This window comes from Protopterus annectens, chromosome 1.part1 (genome assembly GCF_019279795.1).
Source record: "Protopterus annectens isolate FY-2018-M chromosome 1.part1, PAN1.0, whole genome shotgun sequence".
NCBI lineage: Eukaryota > Metazoa > Chordata > Ceratodontiformes > Protopteridae > Protopterus > Protopterus annectens.
In genome coordinates, this window is record NC_056726.1 from 552,088,842 (window position 1) to 552,113,304 (window position 24,463).

Here is a 24,463-nt window from a genome sequence, read left to right on the forward strand (position 1 = left end):
CACTAAAAATACATCTGTAGCTAAAATGTAACAGCAGTAATCTCGACAACTCTGGTTGAGAGTAGTGTTGATTTTGCTGTGGCTGGTTTGTTCTTTGCGTAATAGCAATACCTCATATCTGGATGGAACTAATGCGGGTTTATCCATGGCAGACACTTTCATTGCAATATCAAAAATGTACCAGGCTCCATGGTATATAGGGATAAAGCCCTATGACCCACTAACCTGTGGTCAGTTAGCAGCTTCGGCACTGAAGGAATCAGATGGAAGGATGAGCTACAGTATATTACATCAGCTTACTCATCTTGAGAGGATTACATCAGCTTATTCATCTTGGGGGGATTACATCAGCTTACTCATCTTGGGGAGATTACATCAGCTTACTCATCTTGGGCATATACGAAGACACACTAGGGGGAGTTGATTCCTTGTAGAAACTGGAGATAAGAGTAGTTAAATGCATGGGAATAGTCTCTATAAAGGGGTCTGGCATTGGTTGAGCCCCATGCAGAGAAATGGACAAAACAAAATACCCCCCCCCTCCGTGACATACAAACTCCTTAGAAAGCACCCCATGCATAGGATGGTGGGGTTAGGTTTAAGGGGATAAACACTCCTTCACCAGCAGTTAGACACTGCCCAAGCTGACCTCATCTCCTCACTGTCCATAAAGCTGGTCAGAGTAAGGCCAGGGGAGGTTGTTGGGACTCACTAGATTGAGTGGGTGAGGAGAGGCATTGGAAGTAGTTAATGATTAATTGTGAGGGAGCTCAAAATAGCTAAAACAATATCAGTAGCTCCCATTTAGGTGTGGTAATATAAATCTACCTTGTTTTAATGGAAATAATTCATCTCACATGTGGATAATGCATGTCCTTGGCTTGCTTTATTTATTGTACAAAGGCAATAACTCACATCTGGGTATGGGCAATGCATGTTTACCCATGGCAGGCTTTGTTTGTTGTACAATAGCAGTAACTCAAGACTGGGTATGGGTAATGCATGTTAACACATGGCACGCTTTGTTTGTTGTACAATAGCAGTAACTCAAGTCTGGGTATGGGTAATGCATGTTTACACATGGCACGCTTTGATCACTTGGGTTTCACCGTCATGATCATACCATTCCAGCTATGGATAACCTCTGCATTACTAAAAATAAAATAAACTCCTCAAGGATCACCCTCATGATCTGCATATCATTCTTTACCTGGGGAGGTGAACGCTGTGCTTAGTCTTTATTCTATAAACCATACCATGCATTACTCCGTATGGGATAAATGCAAGTTTATTTTATTCTTTTTTTTTTTGTCCTGCAGGTAAATCTAATTACTTTATCCAATTATCATGACTTTATTACAATTTCTAAAGTCTAGTCACAGATACACAGATTATATTTGTGCCATTTATTGTGACTCACATGGGTTCTGCTACCATATTTTTCTGCTCTTCATATTGTCTGCTCGTTTGTTTTTAATTCTGCATATTTATTGCAACCAGAGAACATTCTCGAAGTTTGAACATAGCAAAGCAGGCAAAGGTGGCCATCAGGGAGTTTCATGCATACTTCTTGCTGTCTTAAACCTAACTGACCAATAGAAATGCACCATTTGGCATTAATTGCCATGTAGTGATTATGGGCAAATGTCTTATGGTACATCACTCTTATGTAGTTTTCTATGTCTCATTAATTTAGAAAAGGCAGAGTACATAGATCTGTGTTACTTCCCTATGTCAAACATTTCCCGGGTTAAGTCTATACTTTTTCCTTGACCGCATTCACATACTTTTTATCATTCCATCGTATGTGATAGCATATCATAACTCTCAAACGTCCAGATTTATGACTCATATTTTTTTGGTATGTTCCTTGTAATATTTGTGATTTTCTGTAAAATCACTGAGTATTAAGTCACTAAATATCCTTCAGAAAATACATACTAACACAAATCCTGTTATTCTAGCAATGTTCTATGTTTATAAGAGTGATATTTGAAATCTGTCCCTATTTTTGGATCTTTCTCCCCCATTATTTTTTGATATGCCAGATTTATTGCTCTAAGAGGTTGAGAGATAAGCCTGATCACATCTCTTATTAAAGGACCCGGTAATATATTGTCAAATCAAAATGGTTTATCATAGTGTAAACAAGCTGACTGAGAGTCAAAATGAGGTTGCATTAAAGCTTTCTTCCATTATATCTATAACACAAAGTTAACAAATTTTTAAGTCAAAATTCTTTTTCTTTGGCTCCTCTTCTCTCAGGGGGTGTGCATACAGTAAGTTGTAAGTACTACACAACAGCAAACCACACCCTCTGGCTATTCTCTATGACAACCATACAATTTACTTATTTGCTAGGAACCTCTGTAATGTCATTACAACTGACAGCTGCACGTTTTCAAAAAACATGCTTTTTGCACACAATAGACAGCCATTTGCTTAGAAAAAATACCAATGGCACCAATATTCATACCATACCTCTCAACTGTACAGATTTTCGCAGAATGTATAGGATTTTGCCTCATATTTTTGGTCCGTTTTTCATGAAATTGTGATTTCCTGGCAAATCACTGGCAAATCATTAAAGGTTAAAGTCAGAAAATAATGACAGATATTCGAGTTTCAGACTTCATACCCTTCAGAAAAAAATCACGCTAGTGCAAAACCTATTATTCTATCAACTTTCTAAGTTTGCAAGAGCAATATTTAAAAATTCTTAAACCTAACTGACCAATACAAATGCACCATTTGTCATTATTTGCCATGGAGTGATTATGGGCAAATTTCTTCAGGTACATCACCTTTATGTAGTTTTCTATGTCTGATTAATTTAGAAAAGCCAGAGTATATAGATCTGTGTTACTTATGTTTGGGCCTTTGTCCCCCCATTATTTATGGCTTTGTCCAGATTTTGTGATCTAAGAGGTTGACAGGTATGATTCATACACACAGACTAGCTTCATATGGCATTTAAGCTGATGTTCACTTTTATTGAGTTCTCATGGGCTACGATCAACATTTTCTTGTCTTCTTATATGAAACCACTTGCATGATGAGAAAATTCCAAATATTAACATGTAATAATATAAAATAGTATGTATTTTAGCAGTAGTATTATAATGTGTGAAATTCCAGCCTAACTTTGTTCTCCCAAAAGAGTTATTTGTTTAAACACTGCACATCTTTAGATGTTGAGTAACACAGATACCAAAACTCGTGAGCACTAAATCTTTTTGTGTGGAAATGCTATTGTCTTTTACATCCCATTCTGTCCTGGTTTGTCTTTTCTTTGTAGAGGTCTAGGGTACAACTGATTATAACACCTACTAACAAAGAAACATTCAGCTCTGCTGACCTTTTCAGAGAGCACTTCTCAGCTACAGTACTGCTGTCAGACCAAGTGCACTGTAATTTACAATTGTATATAACAGAATATAATTAAATACTTTTATATATATATATATATATATATATATATATATATATATATATATATATATATATTAAATACACAGTAATACATTTTTTTGCTGTATAAAAAACAGTATGAGAGATATATGAGGAATATAAGCCAATCTTTTCAGCTGTGTTTCAAGCACACATGACAGTATAATATCCATCAATCCATTTTCCTAAACAGGTGCCCTGGAGAGAGTTGCAATGGTGATTTTATAACAAAAATAGAGGAATACAAATGTATACTGGCATACTATTTCATAACTGCTGGACAAACAACAATGCAATTGGAGATAAGGCCGCTTCTGCTCTACATCATTGATACAAGGTGCCATATACTTGAGAAAGTAAACACTATCCCTAAATATATTGAATGAGCATTCTAATAAAACATGTTCATCTCAGACACATACTTCCTAAGTTAATTAGTCAGGCAAACATTTCTCTTGAAATATGGTCCAACAGACATCAATGCTAATGCATAAATGGATGCTGCAATGTAGCTGAGTCACGGCATAACATTAATAGCACCAAATAATGGACTCAATGGGATATAAAAGTGATTGAGCTGACGTGTAAAATCTAAAAAAATACAAAGAAATGGTTAAGTAAGGTGGAATACAACAACAAGGTGAGGAGTGAAGGTATGAAGAGGTAAAGGGGTAAGAGTGAAACTACAGTACTTACAAAAGGGTTCAGAAAAAAGTAACAAAGTGCGAGGGTAAGCACTTCATGCATATTTTATAAGACAGCTAAGATGAAGAAACGTTGGAGAAAGTATCAGTTGGGGACTGCAGAAATTTATGTGAGGAAGAAACCATCTGTGATAAGGAAACAGAGTGATTGGAGAATGGGTAAGTGAGGGACAGAGTCACAAGGGATAGAGTTAATGTCAGCTGACAGACATATCTGGCAAGAATGCTAACAGGCAATATGACATATTGGCATATTTATGTTGCCTGTCTTCCACTTGTTGTAATGCAGAAACATAGTTTATGCAACCAGCTATCCCTTATTCCTTACATATGTGCCAACATTAATAACCATAAGTAATATGGTTTCTCTGTATATACCATTGCAGTAAAAGTCTTATTGTCATAATATAAATGTTTCAAATATTACATTGTTCTGTACTTCATTTTGCAGGAGTTTGCTGGAGATGGTTTAAGAACACTGGTTTTAGCATATAAAGACCTGGATCATAAGTATTTTGAAACTTGGAAACAGCAGCATTTTGAAGCAAGTACAGCCCTGGAAGACAGAGAAGATAAACTCTCAGAACTGTATGAAGAAATTGAAAAGGACTTGAAGGTATTTATATACAGTATGCATTTCAATTTTAATCCTATACATTAAAATCTGCAAGCCTAAACTACATTGGACATAATTATTTTGTAGTACGTGCAGCACTTGTGATTAGGCTTTAATATCTGGAAAAACACAAATCACTTAAGTAATTTTATAGTGCAAAACCCAATCTTAACACTTTTTAAGCACTTCCTCCTTATCTTGTTAAGATGGGGTATTGTGCTGGGCAGTTAAATCTGCTGGTCCTGACCAGCAACCAGCAGCAGCAGAATAAAAACAGATTTGTTTCTGCCTGCTGTGTGTGGCAGTAATGTCTCTCTAACTTTCTGTAACATAAGAGAGTGTGTTACTACCTTTCTGGCAGTGCTCATGTAGATTTACACACATTGAAAGCCAACAAAACACTAAACACTATTTTTCTGTAACTAGTAGTATGTGGAGCACATGAAGCTCCAAGCACTACAAAGAATTATGATTGTGTCTAAGATCATAAGCCTTTATTATGTGTTTTCAACATGGATGGCAAGATTCATCTCTCGAGCTTCATTCTTAAGGTGAATTCCTTGGTATCAATGTCTCCAACACATAACAAGCTGGTAATGATTGACAATCTCCTCATAATCCTCTATTTTATTTTGATTGCTCGTAAGTAATGCTTATATATTTTATATAGTTTCATGGGCTAAGTGCTAAGAGTGGTAAAATATTAACATTACCTTTATTTTTTACAGTCTATAATCTCATCTCACCATGTTGACCTTTTCATCTCCAGCATTACAGTTTGTGTTCAGTGTATTCTCTCATTTGATAATTTTCTTGCTACACAGATCATCACTTATGTCTTCCTACACCAGTGAGATTTTTTCACAGCAGTTACCAACATGTGATTGTCTGCTGTTTACAAATATGAAATACTAACAAGGCGGCAGAATATTTGACAAGTGATAAACATCTTCTTCTTTGTCAGTTGATACTTCTGATTTAAGTAAATGCAAAATGTATAACTAAAAACAAAAGCATCAGTGCATTTTTATTTCTTAACCAAAATTGAAAAAAAGATATAAAAATGACAGAAATGCATGTGCTATAGACAATAATACCCAGTTATTAAACTTACCAGGACATTTTACACCTTGACAAATAATTTCCCAGAAAACATCGGTTTACTAGTTATTATCCTGTATATTCTACAAATTGTTGACATGGTTACTTGCCCTTTTCCAGTTAGCACAGGCTAGGCTGACATGGATTGCTGATGAAAACTCTTAAAAGGCATCAAAGCTGAAATGTTTAAATGGATTATATCATTAGGAATGTTAAGTTCAGTTTTAAATTCCAAGATATTTTGATCTTTTTAATGATCAGTTGCAGTATTTCTCATGATGCATTATCCATGCAGGTTTCGTATATTAGTTTCTGCTTATGTACTGAACTACGAAACAAACCAAATACAAAAACAAAAATCTGATAAAACCACACACACAAGGCTGCAGAGATTCCAACAAACTAGCTCCAGCAATCCAACACGTTGATAAGCGCTGTTGTTTTATTCAGTAATCAAACTTCAACAGATCAAGTTTTATTACTGAATCAAATGAAAGCGCTTATCAACAAGTTTTGGATTGCTAGAGTTGGTTGGTCAGAATCTCTGTAGCTGTGCATGTGTGGTTTTATATGTATTGAAGTACATTAAATTTTTGTCCATATGTTTTTGAAAGTTCTTCAGCAAATTAATTGTAGTCCACTATGTACAACATTGCCCATTCCTTTAGCTAAAATATCATAACTAAGTTTTACTTTATTGGAATCAGTTATTTGTACCCATAAGTATGGCATTCAAGAGGCAGTAATCCTGGAAACAAAGAACAGTTGTATATACTTTTAAAATGTAGCATGCATGCCTGTTAGCTTGTGAGCCCCAGCTGTTATCCACCATAGCTTCAGAGTTTCACATCCTTTGGTCCTTTTGTTTACATTTCATATCGGTCTATGGCTAACATATTAACAAAATGCACTCAGACTGTGCAGATTTAGTACCTTTCGAACTGTATCAGAGCAAAGTTCAAATTACAGAATGGCAGCATCAAAAATGATTTTTACCCTGTGTATTAAATTTATAAATCACCTGACCTCATATCAAACCCCACTAATGGACTTAGACTTGAACACGGTTAATCTAGTTCTAACTAAACATTTACAGGAGATTTTAAAATGATTTTTCTTCATCGTTATGTAGAACACCTTATAGCAAAATGTAGTAGTATATGGCCACTAATCTCCAATCCTCAGATAGCCGTATGAATAAATTAATCTTTGTCCTGTTGATATAGTGGAGGCCTCCATTATATGAAAAAAAAAAACAAAACAACAGACTATGATCTCTTATATAAGAAGGACATATCTCCTTTCCACCACTTCTCATTCACATTTGTCAGTTCCCTGACTATGGTAGAAATGAAAGCTGTCCCTACTACATATACATTCCCTTCTTATTTTGTTTTATTTTATTTATTTTACATTTGTTAACCGGGAAAGTCCGACTGGAAACATGTCCATTTTCAGCGGAGGTCCGAGTAAATAAGCTCCAAGAAAACACATAGTATACAAGTATATTACAAAAATCTTACATCGCAGAACATGAAAGCATTCATTGCATCCAGGGAAAAAAATTTACATAGACAATGTGGCAGAGATTAATAAATCATACAGTAGTCAATCATTGAGGTATAGAACATCAAAAAGAAACAGGTTTTGGTTTTCAGGAGACAAACTGTCTGTGAATAGCTGAGGTTCTGAGATACTGAGATACTTAGCATATGTCTCATTGTGACAAAGATCAGAATGTCCCCTATCACCTTCCTCCCCTCTTGTCAGTTCCTTATCGTGTAAAATGAAAGATATGACCCCTACAACCTTTCTCATCTCTTGTACCCTTCACAGTTATTTTACAGTTGCTGAATAATTCATTCTCATACGTCTTTCGTACTGTCATACCGTGTCTTTACTCGTAGTAATAATATGAATGAAACCCTAAGGCACTTACTGCAGACCAGCTTTTGCTAAACTTATTTTGGGATTCTCTGCTATGGGCATTGTTTCATTATATAAGGTCAATCCCTTTACAAAAAGATAGTTTGTGAAACAGATGCATGTTATTGTCTATAGTGTTGGAGTAATAGATGCCCAGCAATCTGTATAACAGCAATATAAGGCATTGCTACTACAGAACTTTAGGAATCTTTCAGTAACAAGCAGGATATAGTTGGCTGACAGCTTTCATGCCACCATTTTTTGTGACATAATGGTTTCTGTGACTTCTCCCACCACCTTTTTGTCTTATGCACCAACCCCCCCCCCCCCCCATTTCCTGTGATTTTTCATGTTGTAAAAAACATGCATGGAGCATTTATATTTGTTTTATACATCTGGCTTTTATCTTACAAAGGAGGTAGCCAACCATTCAAGAATCATGTATGAGTGTTTTATATACTTCTTTGTGCTACAATCAGAAGATGAGGGCCTTACATGACTCTGACCTGCAATAATCCATGTCTGTGTACTACTCAGTACACAAGCTCTCTCTGCAGTAAGAACCATGTTCATCAATACCCCCACCACCTTCATTTTACCCTATCACATTTCTGCAACAAAGTGATTCAAAAGTCTATAAGTCATCAGTAGTGCAAACTTTGCAGAATGCACCTTCAGATTTTTAGAGTCCTCTCTGTTCAGTGAAAATAAAGTAAAATGAACAGCCTACAGTAACAGCATCTACCCATTTCCCTTGTTCAGTTACATTGCTGACAATTTGCTTTACAGGACTGCATGTAACTCTGGCAAATCCTATGATGTAAAAATAAAAACATTAAATGGCATGATAATTAGTGATGGCTAAGGCACTGGAAACCCTGTTTACCAACACAAGTAACTCAGCTTACACAGTGGGTTCCATCACTTAGCACATTTACATCTCATGAGCATATGCATACACGGTACAGCTTAGATAACATCTGTTTTTTTTTTTTTTCAGTAGGGCATTTGAATCCAACCAAAGTCTAATGTTTTCTGAGGTACATCAGACCATTTGATGCAGTTGCTATTTCAACAATATTGTCTTCAAATAACTTTCGCTTTGCACTCACATGAAACATGACCTATCAAGGCCTCTGCAATTACTATTTAACTGTAGCCTCCAAACAAGCTTCATGCCTCATTAATAGAGAAAGGCAACAGTCATCCCTCTGCACAAAGGTGGGCCATCTACAGACCCTGGAAACAGACCCATGTCTCACTTGTCTTATATGTAAAGCCATGGAAACAATTATCATGGAGATGATCAATAGAGACATAGTAAACCTCCAGACACTGGACCCAACCCAGTTTGGTTTCGTAAAGGGCAGATTATGCCTACTCAACACGGTGGACTTTTTGAGAAGGTCACCAAAGCAATGGATGAGGGCAAAATCGTTCACACTGCCTACCTTGACCTGGCCAAGGCATTTGACACAATACCTCACTCGGGCATTGTTGACAAACTCAGGAGTTTAAATACAAACCCGTATGTCACCCAGTGGATAGCCAACTGGCTCACAGACAGGAACCAGGCAGTTAGAATTGGGGAGTCCACCTCTATAAAGAGGCCAGTCACAAGTGGAATCTCTCAGGGATCAGTCCTTGGACCGTTCTTTTTTAGCATTTACTTCTCAAAAATCAAGGACAATGTCAGTGGTCTCTGGCTGACTAAATTTGCAGATGATTGCAAATTAGGAGCTATCATTGAATCTCACACTGACACAAATGTTCTCCAGGAGGGGCTGACACAGACAAACAACTGGCATCAGAGTCATGGACTGAAACTAATGCCAAGAAATGCATAATAATATCCTTTGGAAAGTCATGATCCATCCCTGATAACTATCATATGGACAGCACACCCCTTAGAGCTGACCCAGTAGTCAGGGACTTGCAGAAAAAAATCAAACTGTTACTCCACGGCTAGTAGTTCAAAAAATTCCAAAAGTTGAGTTTCTCTTAAAATTTTTATTTAAAAGACCACTTATACTTGCAAAATCCACATAGACTGCCCCAGCAGCTTGTAAAGACATATATCAGTTCTACAAAAACATAAAAACCTTTTGGTTCTGAGTAGTAATAAACGGCGTTCTCAAACACTCCTCATGACGAGGTTTAACCAGTAACGGTTAACCGCCGTGTTAGAGTCCTTTTAAATGAAAGAATATACAGCTACAAAGGTATCGGATACGCCAGTTAGCTTACAATGTTGCCGGAACTCACAAAATACTTTCTGTATTGCTGGATTATGGAGTTGCAAAGGTAACGAATACACCAGTTAGCTTACAATGTTGCTGGATTTCACAATACACTTTAATGTTGCTGGACCTCTCGGCTAACAGCAAAAAAAAAAAGTTCCCATCAAAATCTTGAATATTACTGGTGCTGTAAAGCTGAATAGTATCTCAATTAATAAAACACCAAACTGTAATGACAAAATAGTCATCCCAAGTAACAGTCGATAAGCGCTTTCGATAAAACCTTCATCAGATCGTAATAACTAGGGACTCCATTAGTTAAATTTATATACATTGAATAGCCAATAAGAATTGTTGAAATAAACAACACCTTCTTCATGAAAAACCATAGCCCACAAAAAGGGAGAATATCGACACACATTCCCTTCAACCAATGGTGGGCCTCCTTGCCTTTAATAGTGGTTTCAAGGGAATTACTGCATTCAGTCCGGGGAGGTGATCAGCTCGCAAATTTACTATCCACTTAGTCTCACATAGTTCAGTCTTGTTACTAATATCTCCTCTTTTGTTACCTTCAAAAATTTGTTCAATAACTTTGAACAAAAAACTATGATCAGGAAATTTTAAAATGTGCATTGCTAGAGCATTATGTATATCCCCTCTACAGATGTCACCCAGATGCCGTAGCAGTCTCTTTCTAAATATTTGGTTGGTCTTGCCAACATAGAAAGACGTACAGTTTTTGCAAGTAGCTAAATAAACAAGATTCTTGGAAACACATGTAGCTTTACAATTAAAAATAAATGTTTTATCCATGTTTGGATGCTTGAAGGTGTTGTTACTATCAATATGATTAAAAGCAGAGCAATTTCCACACCGGAATGTACCTTTGCATCCTATTACTACTGGTTTCGAGAATCCATCCTTCATACATAAAAGTCTCTTTATGTTCTTTTTGTTCTTAAAAGTAAAGTGTGGATTGTCACCAACTATAGCTCGAAGTTTAGGGTCTTGTGTCAAAATTGGCCAAAATTTAATTCAAAAGGACTCTAACATGGCAGTTAACCGTTACTGGTTAAACCTCGTCATGAGGCGCGTTTGAGAACGCTGTTTATTACTACTCAGAACTGAAAGGTTTATACATTTTTATAGAACTGATATATGTCTTTCCAAGCTGCTTGGGCAGTCTATGTGGATTTTGCAAGTATAAATGGTCTTTTAAATAAAAATTTTAATAGAAACTCAATTTTTGGAATTTTTTTAACTACTAGCCGTGGAGTAGCAGTTTGATTATTTCTGCAATTTGGTACTTTAGTGGTGATATCTACATTTTCTAATAGTAGTTAGGGACTTGGGGAAACACATTCTATAGTAATCTAGCCTTTGATCATCGTGTGTGTACAGCGGTGAAGAAATCATTCTATGCTGCGCAACTTACAAACAAAGGCATGGCATCTAAGTCCAAGGAAGTCATTGTTCCACTATATTCAGCATGCATCAGACCTATCATTGAGTACAATGCCCCCTTTGGTATGTACCTAACAGGCATATCCAACAACTGGAACATCCACAGAGGTTCTTCACTAAAAGAATACAGGGCATAAGTAATATGTCCTATGCAGATAGCCAAGACCCTATCCCTGTATTCTGTCTCCTACAGGCTTTTGAGGGAAGATCTATGCCTGGCATACAGGGCATTGTTAGACCCCACTCTGACGGACCTCCTGCATATCCACAAAACAAACAGTACCAGAATTACCCATTCTAAAGACTTAAACCATGCCTGTGATATAAATAGAACCTGCTGGAGAGATAGGTATGTATTCCAGAGGATTCATGGGTGAGACATTTGCCTGCGAGCTACAAGCCAACGGCTGCATCAGCACTTTGCCGTAGTGCAAAGTGACTGAAAATAGTCGCTGCAACTATAATCTATGGACGGGCAGCTGCGGGCTGTGTAACGCATTCCTTCTTCTCATGCAAGGAATGCATTATTTAATTATTTATTTATTGTGTTGTCAGACTGGCAACACAATAAATACATAATTAAATAAATGCATTCCTTGCACGAGAAGAAGGAATGCAGCTGCCAGTCCATAGATTATAGTTGCATGTTTTCAGTCACTTTGCACTACGGCAAAGTGCTGATGCAGCCGTTTGGTTTTGGCGATGTAGCTCACAGGCAAATGTCTCGCGAGCTACACGCCAGAATCCATTCCAGAGACTACCATGTCTATGGAACAGGCTCCACATCCATGTGAAGCAGAGTTCCTCCCTAATCCAATTCAAGTGCAACTTATACAATTGGATGGGAAAATGGAAATTCATCCCTGGTGTCCCTATGTCTCTGCTACAAACAGGTAACCTGTAAATGGTTCAATTTCCAGACCCATGTTTACACCCCACATCAAGGGTATCAGAATTCATTAGAGATTTAAGATACATGGCTAGGCATAAAAGGCCCTTGTGGTCATTAGTGTAGAAAACACCTATGAACCTATAAACCTATGAAGCTTAAAACTTTTATCCACTGCTCATACATGTATGTATGTGTGTATATACATATATATATATATATATATATATATATATATATATATATATAGTATGCATATGTGTGTTGCTCCTTTTTAACCACTGCAGGCTTAACACTATTTCTGAGGCTATATCCCTCTTGACAACGAGTTGTTTCCTTTCTACTAGTGCAGCATATAGGCTATTGTGGTACTTTGGTACAGTAGCCATCTCCAACAATCAACCACTGTTGTAGTGCTCCTCCTGCTTACTGCTTTCTGAGACCTTTGCTCCTCACACTGTTTCACTGGACAGGAGAGACCATATATATTCCTTTTATTTACATGTAAAATATCTGTTTCTTTGACCTGGGTATGTACTCTGTATAGAGTCCCTTATACCCATGTGCTCCTCCTATACAGTTACAACCTGCTAGCTAGATACAGGTCTCATTTCCTCCCCAGGTCCTCATCAGTGTTATACTCACAGTCTACCAAATGAGTCTTCATGTCATGAGAGTTCTGAAGATTTGATCCCCAGCAAAAAATCTACAAGCATTTCAAATGTTGTAACCTTGTATTCACCCATCCATATATGAAAGTAAGTGCTGATTGTTGCAGTATATTGACTCCCACTGTCATTTCCCTTTCTTCTCTGCTCTCTGACTTTTATTCTGTATGAATCGGGAATTGGTTTAAAACAAAGAAGTGAAACATCATTAGCATAATGTATACAATCAAGTTTGGAAATTGCATGAATTGCTTTAAGTGTTAGCAGATGAGTAAAAAACCTGACCCACTGCCCTTGGCCAACTTGGTATCAATTATACACGCTTTCAAATGCCCAAATAAAATTAACAAAATCATCTCCCTTTTTATATTCTGATAAATGTTTTGTAGCGACTTGGACATCTTGGGTTTGGCTTTCCCCCACTCCGTGGCTTACATGTTTCTGGCAAATGATGATCATCACTTACTCATACTGGTGTTTCTTCTCTCCAGCTGCCTGATTTTCTGAACTATAACAACTAAAAATTAAAATAACCCCTGTACAGAACTAAACCTCTGTTTATATACCTTGTGGCTGCAAGGGTGCATGCATCTTTAGTGACAAAGCTGCAATACTGGCTAAATATTTTATTTCCAGTATCATAGGTTCATAGGTTCATAGGTTCATACTAGGCTATCTGCCCTAGGGCATTTATAAGCCTAGCCAGAATGTGTTTGGCTTTCGCCACCCATTTTAAATTTATTTTGCTATGCCCTTTTTCAAGGTTAGTATACTGTGCCTCTGTCTAACAGTGACACAGAAGTGATACCCGGGGTAAACCTACGATCTCCCATCCACTCATCAAGATTCCTCTTGAAGAGAGTCAATGAGGGACTCTGCCTAACCTGGACTGGGATTTTATTCCAGAGTGAAGGGAGCCTCTGGGTTATGAATCTGTCCCTCCAGCATGTCCTATTTATTTCAGTGCTGAGGTTCAGGTCTCTCGAGCGCATAGCTCAATGGGATTTGGATTTTCTGAGGTGCAGCATGTCCATTAATTCCGGGTTGGACATGGCTTTATACATCAGGCACAGATCATCTCTGAACAGGCGGTATGCCACTGAGTAGAGCTGGAGTTTCTTTAACCGGGCAGCATATGGCATCTGTTTGAGCCCTTTGATCCTCTTGGTGAGGTACTTTTGGGGTCTTTCCAGTTGCTGCAGGTGTCTGGTAAGGTACATCCCAAAAGGGGCATTGTACTCAATTATGGGCCTGATGTGGGATGAGTAAAGAGGCACGATGACGTCCCCTGATCTAGATGTGAATCCCTTCATGATTAGGTGGGCTATATAAAATGTTTTTCTAACCCCTTTGGCCACGTGGTTGTCAAATGAGAGATTGCTATCAACTTGGGTCCCCAGGTGCCTAATTACTTCTTCTGTACTTAATGGATTAGCACCTATGTGGTAATTTGTGGGCACTTTGTTTTTGCCAAAGGGGATGACTATACACTTTTTGGCATTTAGCTTGAGGCCATGGCTCTGGCACCAGTTGTCTGTTTCTATGAGGCCCTTTTGGAGGATGCTTGTGTCGGCTGGAGAGTCGATTATGGCAGTTTGCAGTCATCTGCGAACTTGGTCAGCCACAGTCCTTCCGTGTTGGCCTGTACCTCGAAATATATACCTAACAAGAGAGGTCCCAGGACTGAGCCTTGTGGAACACCACTTGTAACTGGTTTGGAGTCTGACATGGCTCCAGCAATTCTAACCATGTGGGTTCTGTCCTTGAGCCAATTTGCAATCCATCTAGTGACATAGGGTTTATATTTAAGCTGGTGAGCTTATCTATAATGCCCGAGTGGGTATTGTATCGAAGCTTTATGTCCAGGTAGGCTGTGTGGACCACCTTCCCTCGTCAATGGCCTTGGTGACTGTTTCAAAGAAATCAACCAGGTTTAAGAGGCAGGATCTGCCCTTAACAAAGCCGAACTGGGTAGGATCCAGTGTTTGTAGGTCCTCAATATCTTTATTTATGAGGTCCATGATGATCCTTTCCATAGCTTTGCAGACCAAGCTAGTCAGGCTTATGGGGCGATAGTTTCCAGGATCCGTTGAGGCACCACCTTTATGGAGAGGGGCCACTGTTGCTGTACGCCACTCTTTGGGCACATATCCTGTAGTAAGGCTGAGATTGAACAGTAGTTTTATGTTTGGGTTTAGCTCTTCTTGGAGTTCATGTAGGACGCAGCCCGGCTTGCCAGCCAAATACCACTGTGAGGCCGAATGTGATTACCAGATATATGTTTGTTGAATTCCACCGCTGTCAAAAAATATAACACTGGATATGCAAGAGACAAATGCTGTGGCTCTTGGATCTACTCTACTGCCAACAAATGGTCTGATGTCCACTGAGCGGATGGTATTTTGAGTCACACTACTGCACTTTACAGGTTAAAGTAGAAAACTGCACAAAATCTGATTCACTAACCAGTTCACTAAATACAACTTAGTCTCAACCATGTACGAGGAGCATGCACTAAAGTGTTGGTAATGAGCATCCAACATCCTTACCCAGATTAGGCCTACCTCCTACCTCCTGACTCCTTACCAAACACTCTGTGAATGTCACTGTCTTCAGTGTTCTTTGCCCTTGGTAACTACTTTCAAACACTTACAAGGAAAGGCTGATAGAATCTTCCAACTCCCCAAAGCTTTTGCCCTGCAAAATAGTAATGCCACCACATTAAATATAATGCCATGTTGCATATTTTGTTTTAGTCACACAGTAACACACTACTTCACAGGGTAAAATGCTAGAGACCCAACACGCTTGTGAATATGCCATTCTTGATTAGTTTACTATTAAAATATTGGAACTTGCAAAGCTGCATCCGGAAATTCTGGAAAAAAAAGCCAAAAACACAGGAGAAGAATGCATATTGAATATAATTTTTCTCTTTTAAACTAGTATTTTTCAGAGGGTCAAACCTTCACACCTCAAATATATAATACACACACACACACACACACATGCACATATATATCAACTCCAAGATTGCTATAGTTTAGAGAAAAGGGAATATTCTGTGAAATGGCAATCTCAGACTTAAGATATGCAAGTCCATTACATTTTCGGCCTTGGGAGGAGCACCTTTTCAAATACCTTTAGTCAGAGTTTATCTGGAATGAGTAGAAGGTTAATGGAGGGAGCAGATGACTATTTTCGAGACTAGGACTTACATATATTCCACTTCTGATGGGATGTGAAATTTCTTTAAATGTTCTACATATGGTTGCTTGTGCATATTCATGCAAAGGTGTATTTGGCCACTTCCACTCCCTCCTCCATATCTCTTCTTTAACCAAAGGACACGTTTAGTCCAGCAGCATTTAGAAACCTAAGAAAGGAAACCTGATTGCCTACAAACAGGGCAACAGAAATGCCTACCATTCATACAGTCTTCAAGTGAATTCTGAAAAAAATGGCCAGGATTAATAAGAGATGAAATTACTGTTTGTATGGTACTTTTGTTTGTGTATTTCAGTGTAAGTTGCTCAAATACACAAACTTTATAAATACACTTTTTTCAGAGTTGGTGCAACCTCAGAGGCAGTATATTTAAAGGTAAGGCTTGTGGAGGCAGAGTCCTTATGAAAATTAGGTGCAGAGAAGGCTTGACCCCATTAAAAAAAAAAATTAACTCATTGGCAAATGCAACTATGTGCCTTTTCAAGCAATCAGTGAGTTGTTGGAATGCAAGGACTTGGAACTTGAGTTACTGAAAAAGATCCAAAAAATATTTAATCTATATAGAATGAGTCAGTATGTAAAGAGAAAGCAACTGTAAAAAGCATGATGATGTACTCATTCTCAGGCATGAACTAATACCGCCTTCTGGCTAAACCCAACTCATTTGGATTGAAGATGGGTGACAGAAAAAAATTGTTACCAGGCACCATGCCACAGAAAACAACTTTTTTAATCTCCTATTTTTGTCCCATACTATTTCAGTACATGCACTGCATTTATCAGCAAAAAGGTAGAACAATACATATCTGTGTGCAAATGTGTGAGGATTCCTGGTCTCCTATGAAGCATTGGTATCAGGTTTACACCTTCTGCAGGCAACTGCTGTTCGAAACAAACACAGGATGCAACTTCCATACCTTCAGGAACAACTCTGCTTGGACCCTTTATACAGATTTCATGCACGTCAGAAATTAGTGCTGTATGTTTTATGTATTAACTGAAGTATAGTACATTGTCCTGAATTAAAAGGCAGCATTTCAGTAACACTTCAGGTTTTGCAATGCTTGTAAAAGATAATTAGCATTCATATAACTATATGTCATACTGACAAGTGTCTGCTTTTAGTTACTAGGTGCTACAGCAATTGAAGACAAGCTACAAGATGGTGTCCCTCATACTATAGAAAAGCTATCTCAAGCAGGCATTAAGATTTGGGTACTGACAGGAGACAAACAAGGTAAGCCTTAGCTGAAGTAAATGTTAATATTTTCTTCAAACTGTTCCCATGAGCAGCCTCCCACCCATAAAATGCTTTGGGCTAGTTGCAAAAAGCTATTATCGGTCAGTAATTTCTAGAGCAGAATATATTCCAGGACGTCATAAAAGCGGACTAGAAATAAGTGTATGTATAATTTGGAAATATCACTATGATTAGTGCACCACAAATGATTAGTCAAACTGATGATTCATTGTCTGACAGCGTAACTGTAAGAAGGTATTGGTATAAATACAATTTAAGTTAAATACATGTGCATTCCACGCTTAAAGGAGAAGTACTTCTTACAGTGCATACATGATTAATAATACTACATGTGAATTTCACAGCCACATGTACCTGCTGTGGGAAGATGAGTGTTGGCTCTATAGTCCTCCCAAGTGCTGCAGCTAATTCTCAGGAAATGATATAATGAATACTTTTTAAAAATGATTTTCTTTATTCATGCTTGAGGTTAACATTTTGTCTGAGAATAGAATAGGCCTACCTACTATTTATTTATTAACTTGGTAAGTAAAATGGTTCATTTCAGATCATTTTAATTCATAACCCCGACCACAAAGCAAGAGGTAAAAACAATACCTATATGGGCAGTGTAGTCTAGCCAGTTCAAATAGTGTGGTTTTAGAAAGTGGGAGAATGCTAGTACACGTGGGACAGTATACAGTCAATTTATACACAGGCCTTCTAGGTTGGTTCTCATTTGGGTTTATCCTTCCTTCCTTCCTCCAAAATTTGCATTTTTTCTAAGAAGTTCCTAAAGTCTGTGGCTTGTGTGCTGTACACCAGTGCATACTGTGAAGTTATGGACCTGACTATGTAATGTACATAGTGATGTACATGGACCCTGAGCCTACCATGCCTGTAAGTACTGAGTTAAAAAAAGAAACCTAGCTCTTGGAGTTTTCATCCCAGCAATAATGCTTGGTGAAGGTATGAACCAATAACCTAGTGCCCAAGGCACTGCAGTCTGTAATGGAGACATTCATAAATCAAGCACTGGAAATGGCAATGTAGCTAGTTGCACGGCATTTAACAGCAGTATTAATCAACAGGAAGTCCACTGCCAGATAGTAAAAGATGCTGCAGGGGTTATTTCACTTGGAAAAGACTGGCTTAACATCTCCCTGTATGAAACTCTTGAACTTGCTTCAGATAGAACCTGACTAAGCAACACACTTATAGGCTTGAAGGGCTCATTTTCTCCCGGTTTCTGTCCTCACAAAGAAAACTGGAGTTGAACTAACTAGTTTAAGGATAATTATACAATGGTGGGTCATTGTTATTCAAAAATGAGCATGCTGACTGGACAGCCCAACCAACATGCCCATTGTGAATCGAGCTTTTACTAAGAGAAAAAAAGTACCATTCATTGGCCAGACTTTTGTAATGGAATATGCTGCAGAAGGAAACTGCAAAACAGAAGAAAAATCAGGTACTTTCTCAGAAATAAAGAAACAGAAATGAACTTGATTTTCCTTCTATTTCTGTACTGTCCTTCATTAAATCTCCGCAGAATCTTGTACCTCTCAATCTTTGCAGATTGTCCAGATTTTTGCCTCATAGTTTTACTCTTTTCCAAATAAAATTGTTTTCTTGCAAGGCAGTGGAGTTGAAGTCCTTAAATAATGAATCAACAGGGGGGTCATATCTCACAAACCAGGAAAGCATTGTGTAAGTCCATAATGCAATACAACAGTACTGATGTGCTGTCCGAGCATGGGAGTATAACTGCCATACACATGCTCAGCACAACAAAAACACGCAGATGAATGGGAAACAATGCGAAGGAACACTGTGGTGCTGTTACACAAATACATTATTTAAAAAAAGTAAGCAATTTCTTTCTTAAATAATGTCATTGTATAATAGCAATAACCCACTCAGGGGTGTGGGTATATCAGGATTTACCCACAACTGGCTTTGTTTAATCACCTGGGCTTTGACTTCATGATTAAACCATGCCAAGCTTGGGTAAATACTGATATACGGGTTATTTCTTAATTCTGGCACCATTTTCAAATGAGAAAAAAATGGTTCCCACAGATAAGATCCCAAAACTCTAAGGTCATATGATAGACCACCGAAAGCATTTGTTAGAATTCAAACTTCAAAAGCTCTGAACCGTTGTATTCAGACACTTCTTCGAAACCTGCTATTCTTGAAGTCTGGGCCCAAAGGAGGTTCTTAAAAGTGGAGTAGATATGCAAAAGGGTTGGGAGGGTGGCCTAATGGTTAAGGTCTTTGCCTTACAAACACAAGGTACAGGGTTTGAGTCTCACAAGGGATGATTGGCTAGGCTTAAAATGGCTCAAAAGGGCAGTTAGCCTAGTACTAACCTATGAACCTAAAAGTAACAAACTGCATAATTCTCTGATGCTGAGCCACAGTCCTATCTATAACTTGCATAACTAGGGAAAGCAAGTACTTTAGCCATGAAGTAATGGTGAATCAAATCACATAGGTACTTGGAAGTAAAAGTATCTGAATGCTGGCAAACTATGAAAGCAAAGAATATCACTTTGCACAGAAGGGGAGCCTTTGCCACTTGGCAGACTGCATGCATTGAAAGAAAACCTTCCAGTTTAAATCAGTCAGTTCTAACACAACTGTTAGGAAATTTATTAGGATGCAATGGTCTACAGCAACTGCCAGACCGTGGAGTGCACCTAGTGTTCACCCTAATTATGACAGACATCATAGGTTTGTGTGAGGGTTTCCTCAACCACCAAAAATTGAAATGCTGAAAGCATGACATTCTCATTCACCTGGACGTGATAAGGTGAAGTTTTATTCTTTCTTCACAGAATGTTTTTATTAGGTATAAAATTTGTGAGAGAAGTGGTGAGAAAGCATGTAGAACTCTCCTGTGCCAAAGAATGGAGAATACATCTACTAGTGACACCCTTTGTTCTGTTGAGTAGAACACAAAAAGATGAGCATCACATTTCCCTGATTGGCAAAGACAGAAATTTTTGGAGTGCCCCAGTTCCAAAAGATCCATACACACAGTGCATCCCAATGCTGTCCAGCTCTAGGACAGGGTTGGAGGAGAAGCTCATGGAATATCATCTGTGGCCCCCTGCCTGACGTCTCCCACCTGTACTGGGTTTCTCTGTTAGAAATGCTACATCTAAAGAAATCCCAATCCCTCCACACCACACACTCTAGAGACCTCAACCTCATTACCACAATCAACAGATCATGCTGGAGGGACAGGTTCATAACCCAGAGACTGACCATACTATGGAATAGACTTCTCATACATGTCAAGCATAGCACCTCACTGGCCCTCTTCAAGACAAATCTTGATGAGTGGATGGGAAAATAGAAAATTCACCCCGGGGATCACTCCAGTGGCTCTACTCGACAGAGTCACTGGGAACTAATGTCGGGTGGCACTATGCCAGGGTAATCCTGTGGGCTAGGCTTATAAACACTCCAGAGCCATTAGCTTACTACACACCTATAAACCTATGATCCTATGAGTGAACATCCCCTTAGATATTTATGTACCAAATAATGGATTGGTTGTCAGAATGAATAAACAGGAATATCAGAATTGCCTTCCCTTACACAGGCCCCAAGTAAAGAAGTACTACAAGTAGATCCATCTGATTGATATTAGACTCCTTCTCCAGCGGAAAACATTTCCCATAAATTGTGAAGGCATGAAGATAAGTTCCCACCCTTGTTCAATTACCTCCTGCTCTAGCTCCCAGTAATAAGGGTATCAAGTGGTGATCCTGCAGTCACTATCTGATGATGACCTTGAGTTGTATCCTCACTCAGTTAGCCATGTTACAACTTCCTGGGCCCTGTCCAGAGGCAGGAACAGTCTATACAGGAGAATGTTCAGTTCCAGTTCCTATTCATGCCACTGAAAGTAGCTTTCTAATATGGGAACAGACCTGACCACTCTGAAGTTATGGTCACCATAAGAAATGCAACCATGATGTTATCTATTCCAGGACTTATATAGGAGAACACATAGTGTTTATTCCACTGCAATGCTTTGACCATCATGGTCAATATAGTTTTTATGCCTGAAGTTGTGGGTGCTACAGTGAAGAGTCAGGGGATACTGACTGCAGGACTGCCACACATATTCCTGAATAGGTGCAACAAAGTGACCTCCTGTGGAGACCCCACACAATGATGAATCAGAATGGTGTCTATTATGTCCAGTGACATCATTCACCTCCTTTACTGAAGCATCAGCATGACTCTGGCAAGTCATTATGTAGATCTTGAGGCTAACGTGTTTATTGAAGTCAGTGTGGTCCACAAGGAAGCTTTTTCTACTCCATTAAATCAAAAATAAATAGATTTAGAATGACAGGTTTTATTCTACTGTTGTGAAAATCTTTGTTGCTTCTTTGAAGATCAGAGTCATCTTGTTTTCTAAGAAAATGCTTGATAGAGAAAGAACTAGGAATGCTACAATGTAGCCAGTAATGACCACAGCAAGTATTCATTCACCCTTCCTGATGGCCCTGCAAGCCAGGGAAAATGAAATGCGGTACCTCTCCTTCATAGATATCCCTGTGTGACAATCAGTTCAAGCACCCATGACTTGCACAGTATCAAACCTGCATTCAATGGACATCACATATTATAGCTTCATAGGTTCATAGGTTCATACTAGGCTATCTGCCCTAGGGCATTTATAAGCCTAGCCAGAGTATGTTTGGCTTTCACCACCCATTTTAAATTAATTTTGCTATGCCCTTTTTCGAGGTTAGTATACTGTGCCTCTGTCTAACAGTGACACAGAAGTGATACCCGAGGTAAACCTACGATCTCCCATCCACTCATCAAGATTCCTCTTGAAGAGAGTCAATGAGGGACTCTGCCTAACCTGGACTGGAATTTTATTCCAGAGTGAAGGGAGCCTCTGGGTTATGAATCTGTCCCTCCAGCATGTCCTATTTATTTCAGTGCTGAGGTTCAAGTCTCTCGAGCGCGTAGCTCGATGGGATTTGGATTTTTTGAGGTGCAGCATGTCCCTTAATTCCGGGTTGGACATGGCTTTATACGTCAGGCACAGATCGCCTCTGAGCAGGTGATATGCCACTGAGTAGAGCTGGAGTTTCTTTAACCGGGCAGCATATAGCATCTGTTTGAGCCCTTTGATCCTCTTGGTGAGATACTTTTGGGTTCTTTCCAGTTCCTGCAGGTGTTTGGTAAAGTACATCCCAAAAGGGGCATTGTACTCGATTATGGGCCTGATGAGGGATGAGTAAAGAGGCACGATGACCTCCCCTGATCTAGATGTGAATCCCTTCATGATAAGGTGGGCTATATAAAATGTTTTTCTAACCACTTTGGCCACGTGGTTGTCAAATGAGAGATTGCTATCAACTTGGGTCCCCAGGTCCCTAATTACTTCTTCTGTACTTAATGGATTACCACCTATGTGGTAATTTGTGGGCACTTTGTTTTTGCCAAAGGGGATGACTATACACTTTTTGGTGTTTAGCTTGAGGCCATGGCTCTGGCACCAGTTGTCTGTTTCTATGAGGCCCTTTTGGAGGATGCTTGTGTCGGCTGGAGAGTCAATTATGGCGCCCAGTTTGCAGTCATCTGCGAACCTGGTCAGCCACAGTCCTTTCGTGTTGGCCTGTACCTCCGAGAAATATATACCGAACAAGAGAGGTCCCAGGACTGAGCCTTGTGGGATGCCACTTGTAACTGGTTTGGTGTCTGACATGGCTCCAGCAATTCTAACCATGTGGGTTCTGTCCTTGAGCCAGTTTGCAACCCATCTAGTGATATAGGGGTTTATATTTAAGCTGGTGAGCTTATCTATAATGCCCGAGTGGGGTATTGTATTGAAGGCTTTTGCGAGGTCCAGGTAGGCTGTGTGGACCACCTTCCCTTCGTCAATGGCCTTGGTGATGGTTTCAAAGAAGTCGACCAGGTTTAAGAGGCAGGATCTGCCCTTAACAAAGCAGAACTGGGTAGGATCCAGTGTCTGTAGGTCCCCAATATCTTTATTTATGAGGTCCATGATGATCCTTTCCATAGCTTTGCAGACCAAGCTAGTCAGGCTTATGGGGCGATAGTTTTCAGGGTCCGTTGAGGCACCACCTTTGTGGAGAGGGACCACTGTTGCTGTACGCCACTATTTGGGTACATATCCTGTAGTAAGGCTGAGATTGAACAGTAGTTTTATGTTTGGGTTTAGCTCTTCTTGGAGTTCATGTAGGACACAGCCCGAGACACCGTCTGGTCCCATTGATGCTGTGTTTTTTGCTTTGGAGAGGACGGCTCTTACCTGAGCATCTGAGATGTCAGGGGGGCAGCACTCTGCTGGGATAGATATTTGCCCTTTTGGTGGGGAGAAGTTTGCGCTGAACCTGTCAGCTAGGATGTTGGCAATGTCTGTGGGTTTGGTGTATTTTTTGTTATTTTGGACTAATTCTGAGCATATCTGGGAATTCCCACCCAGGTTCCTAACATAACAAAAGAAAGCCTTGTGATTATCCTTAGTATCCTGTGCGATTTTTCTCTCGAAGCTGGCTCTCGAAGCTGGCCTTAGACGATTTTATGAGTGCCCGTAGTTTTTTGCTAATACTGATCAGATATGCCTTCCCTTTTTGGGATTTTGCTCTGTCATGTAGTAGCTTCCTCCTTCTATTGTATAGTTTGTTTATGGCTGGGATCCACCAGACAGGACGTCTGCTTTTGGAGGATTGGGTCTTGGTTTTATTTGGGATTGCATGATCCATGCATTCCTGAAGGTGTTCATAGAATGCATTTATAAAGGATTCTGCGGTCTGGGCCATATTTTCCACAGGCCCAGGGGCTTTGAAGGATTCCACCTCGGTTTTGAGGAGTGTGAAATTTGCTTTAGAGAAGTTTTTCACTGTGGTTTTCTGGGCAGGGGGTGGGG

The 24,463-nt window shown here is 39.1% G+C and overlaps 1 protein-coding gene across 1 annotated transcript in view; it reads left to right on the forward strand.

Annotated features, from left to right (window-relative positions):
• The window catches only part of LOC122814860 (phospholipid-transporting ATPase ID-like), a 2,026,011-nt gene that overhangs the window by 1,673,160 nt on the left and 328,388 nt on the right, over positions 1-24,463 (forward strand). Inside the window, exons 18-19 of the mRNA XM_044087143.1 lie at positions 4,606-4,770; positions 17,415-17,526. Coding sequence (XP_043943078.1) covers positions 4,606-4,770; positions 17,415-17,526 — 277 coding nt within the window. The remainder of the gene's footprint in view (positions 1-4,605; positions 4,771-17,414; positions 17,527-24,463) is intronic.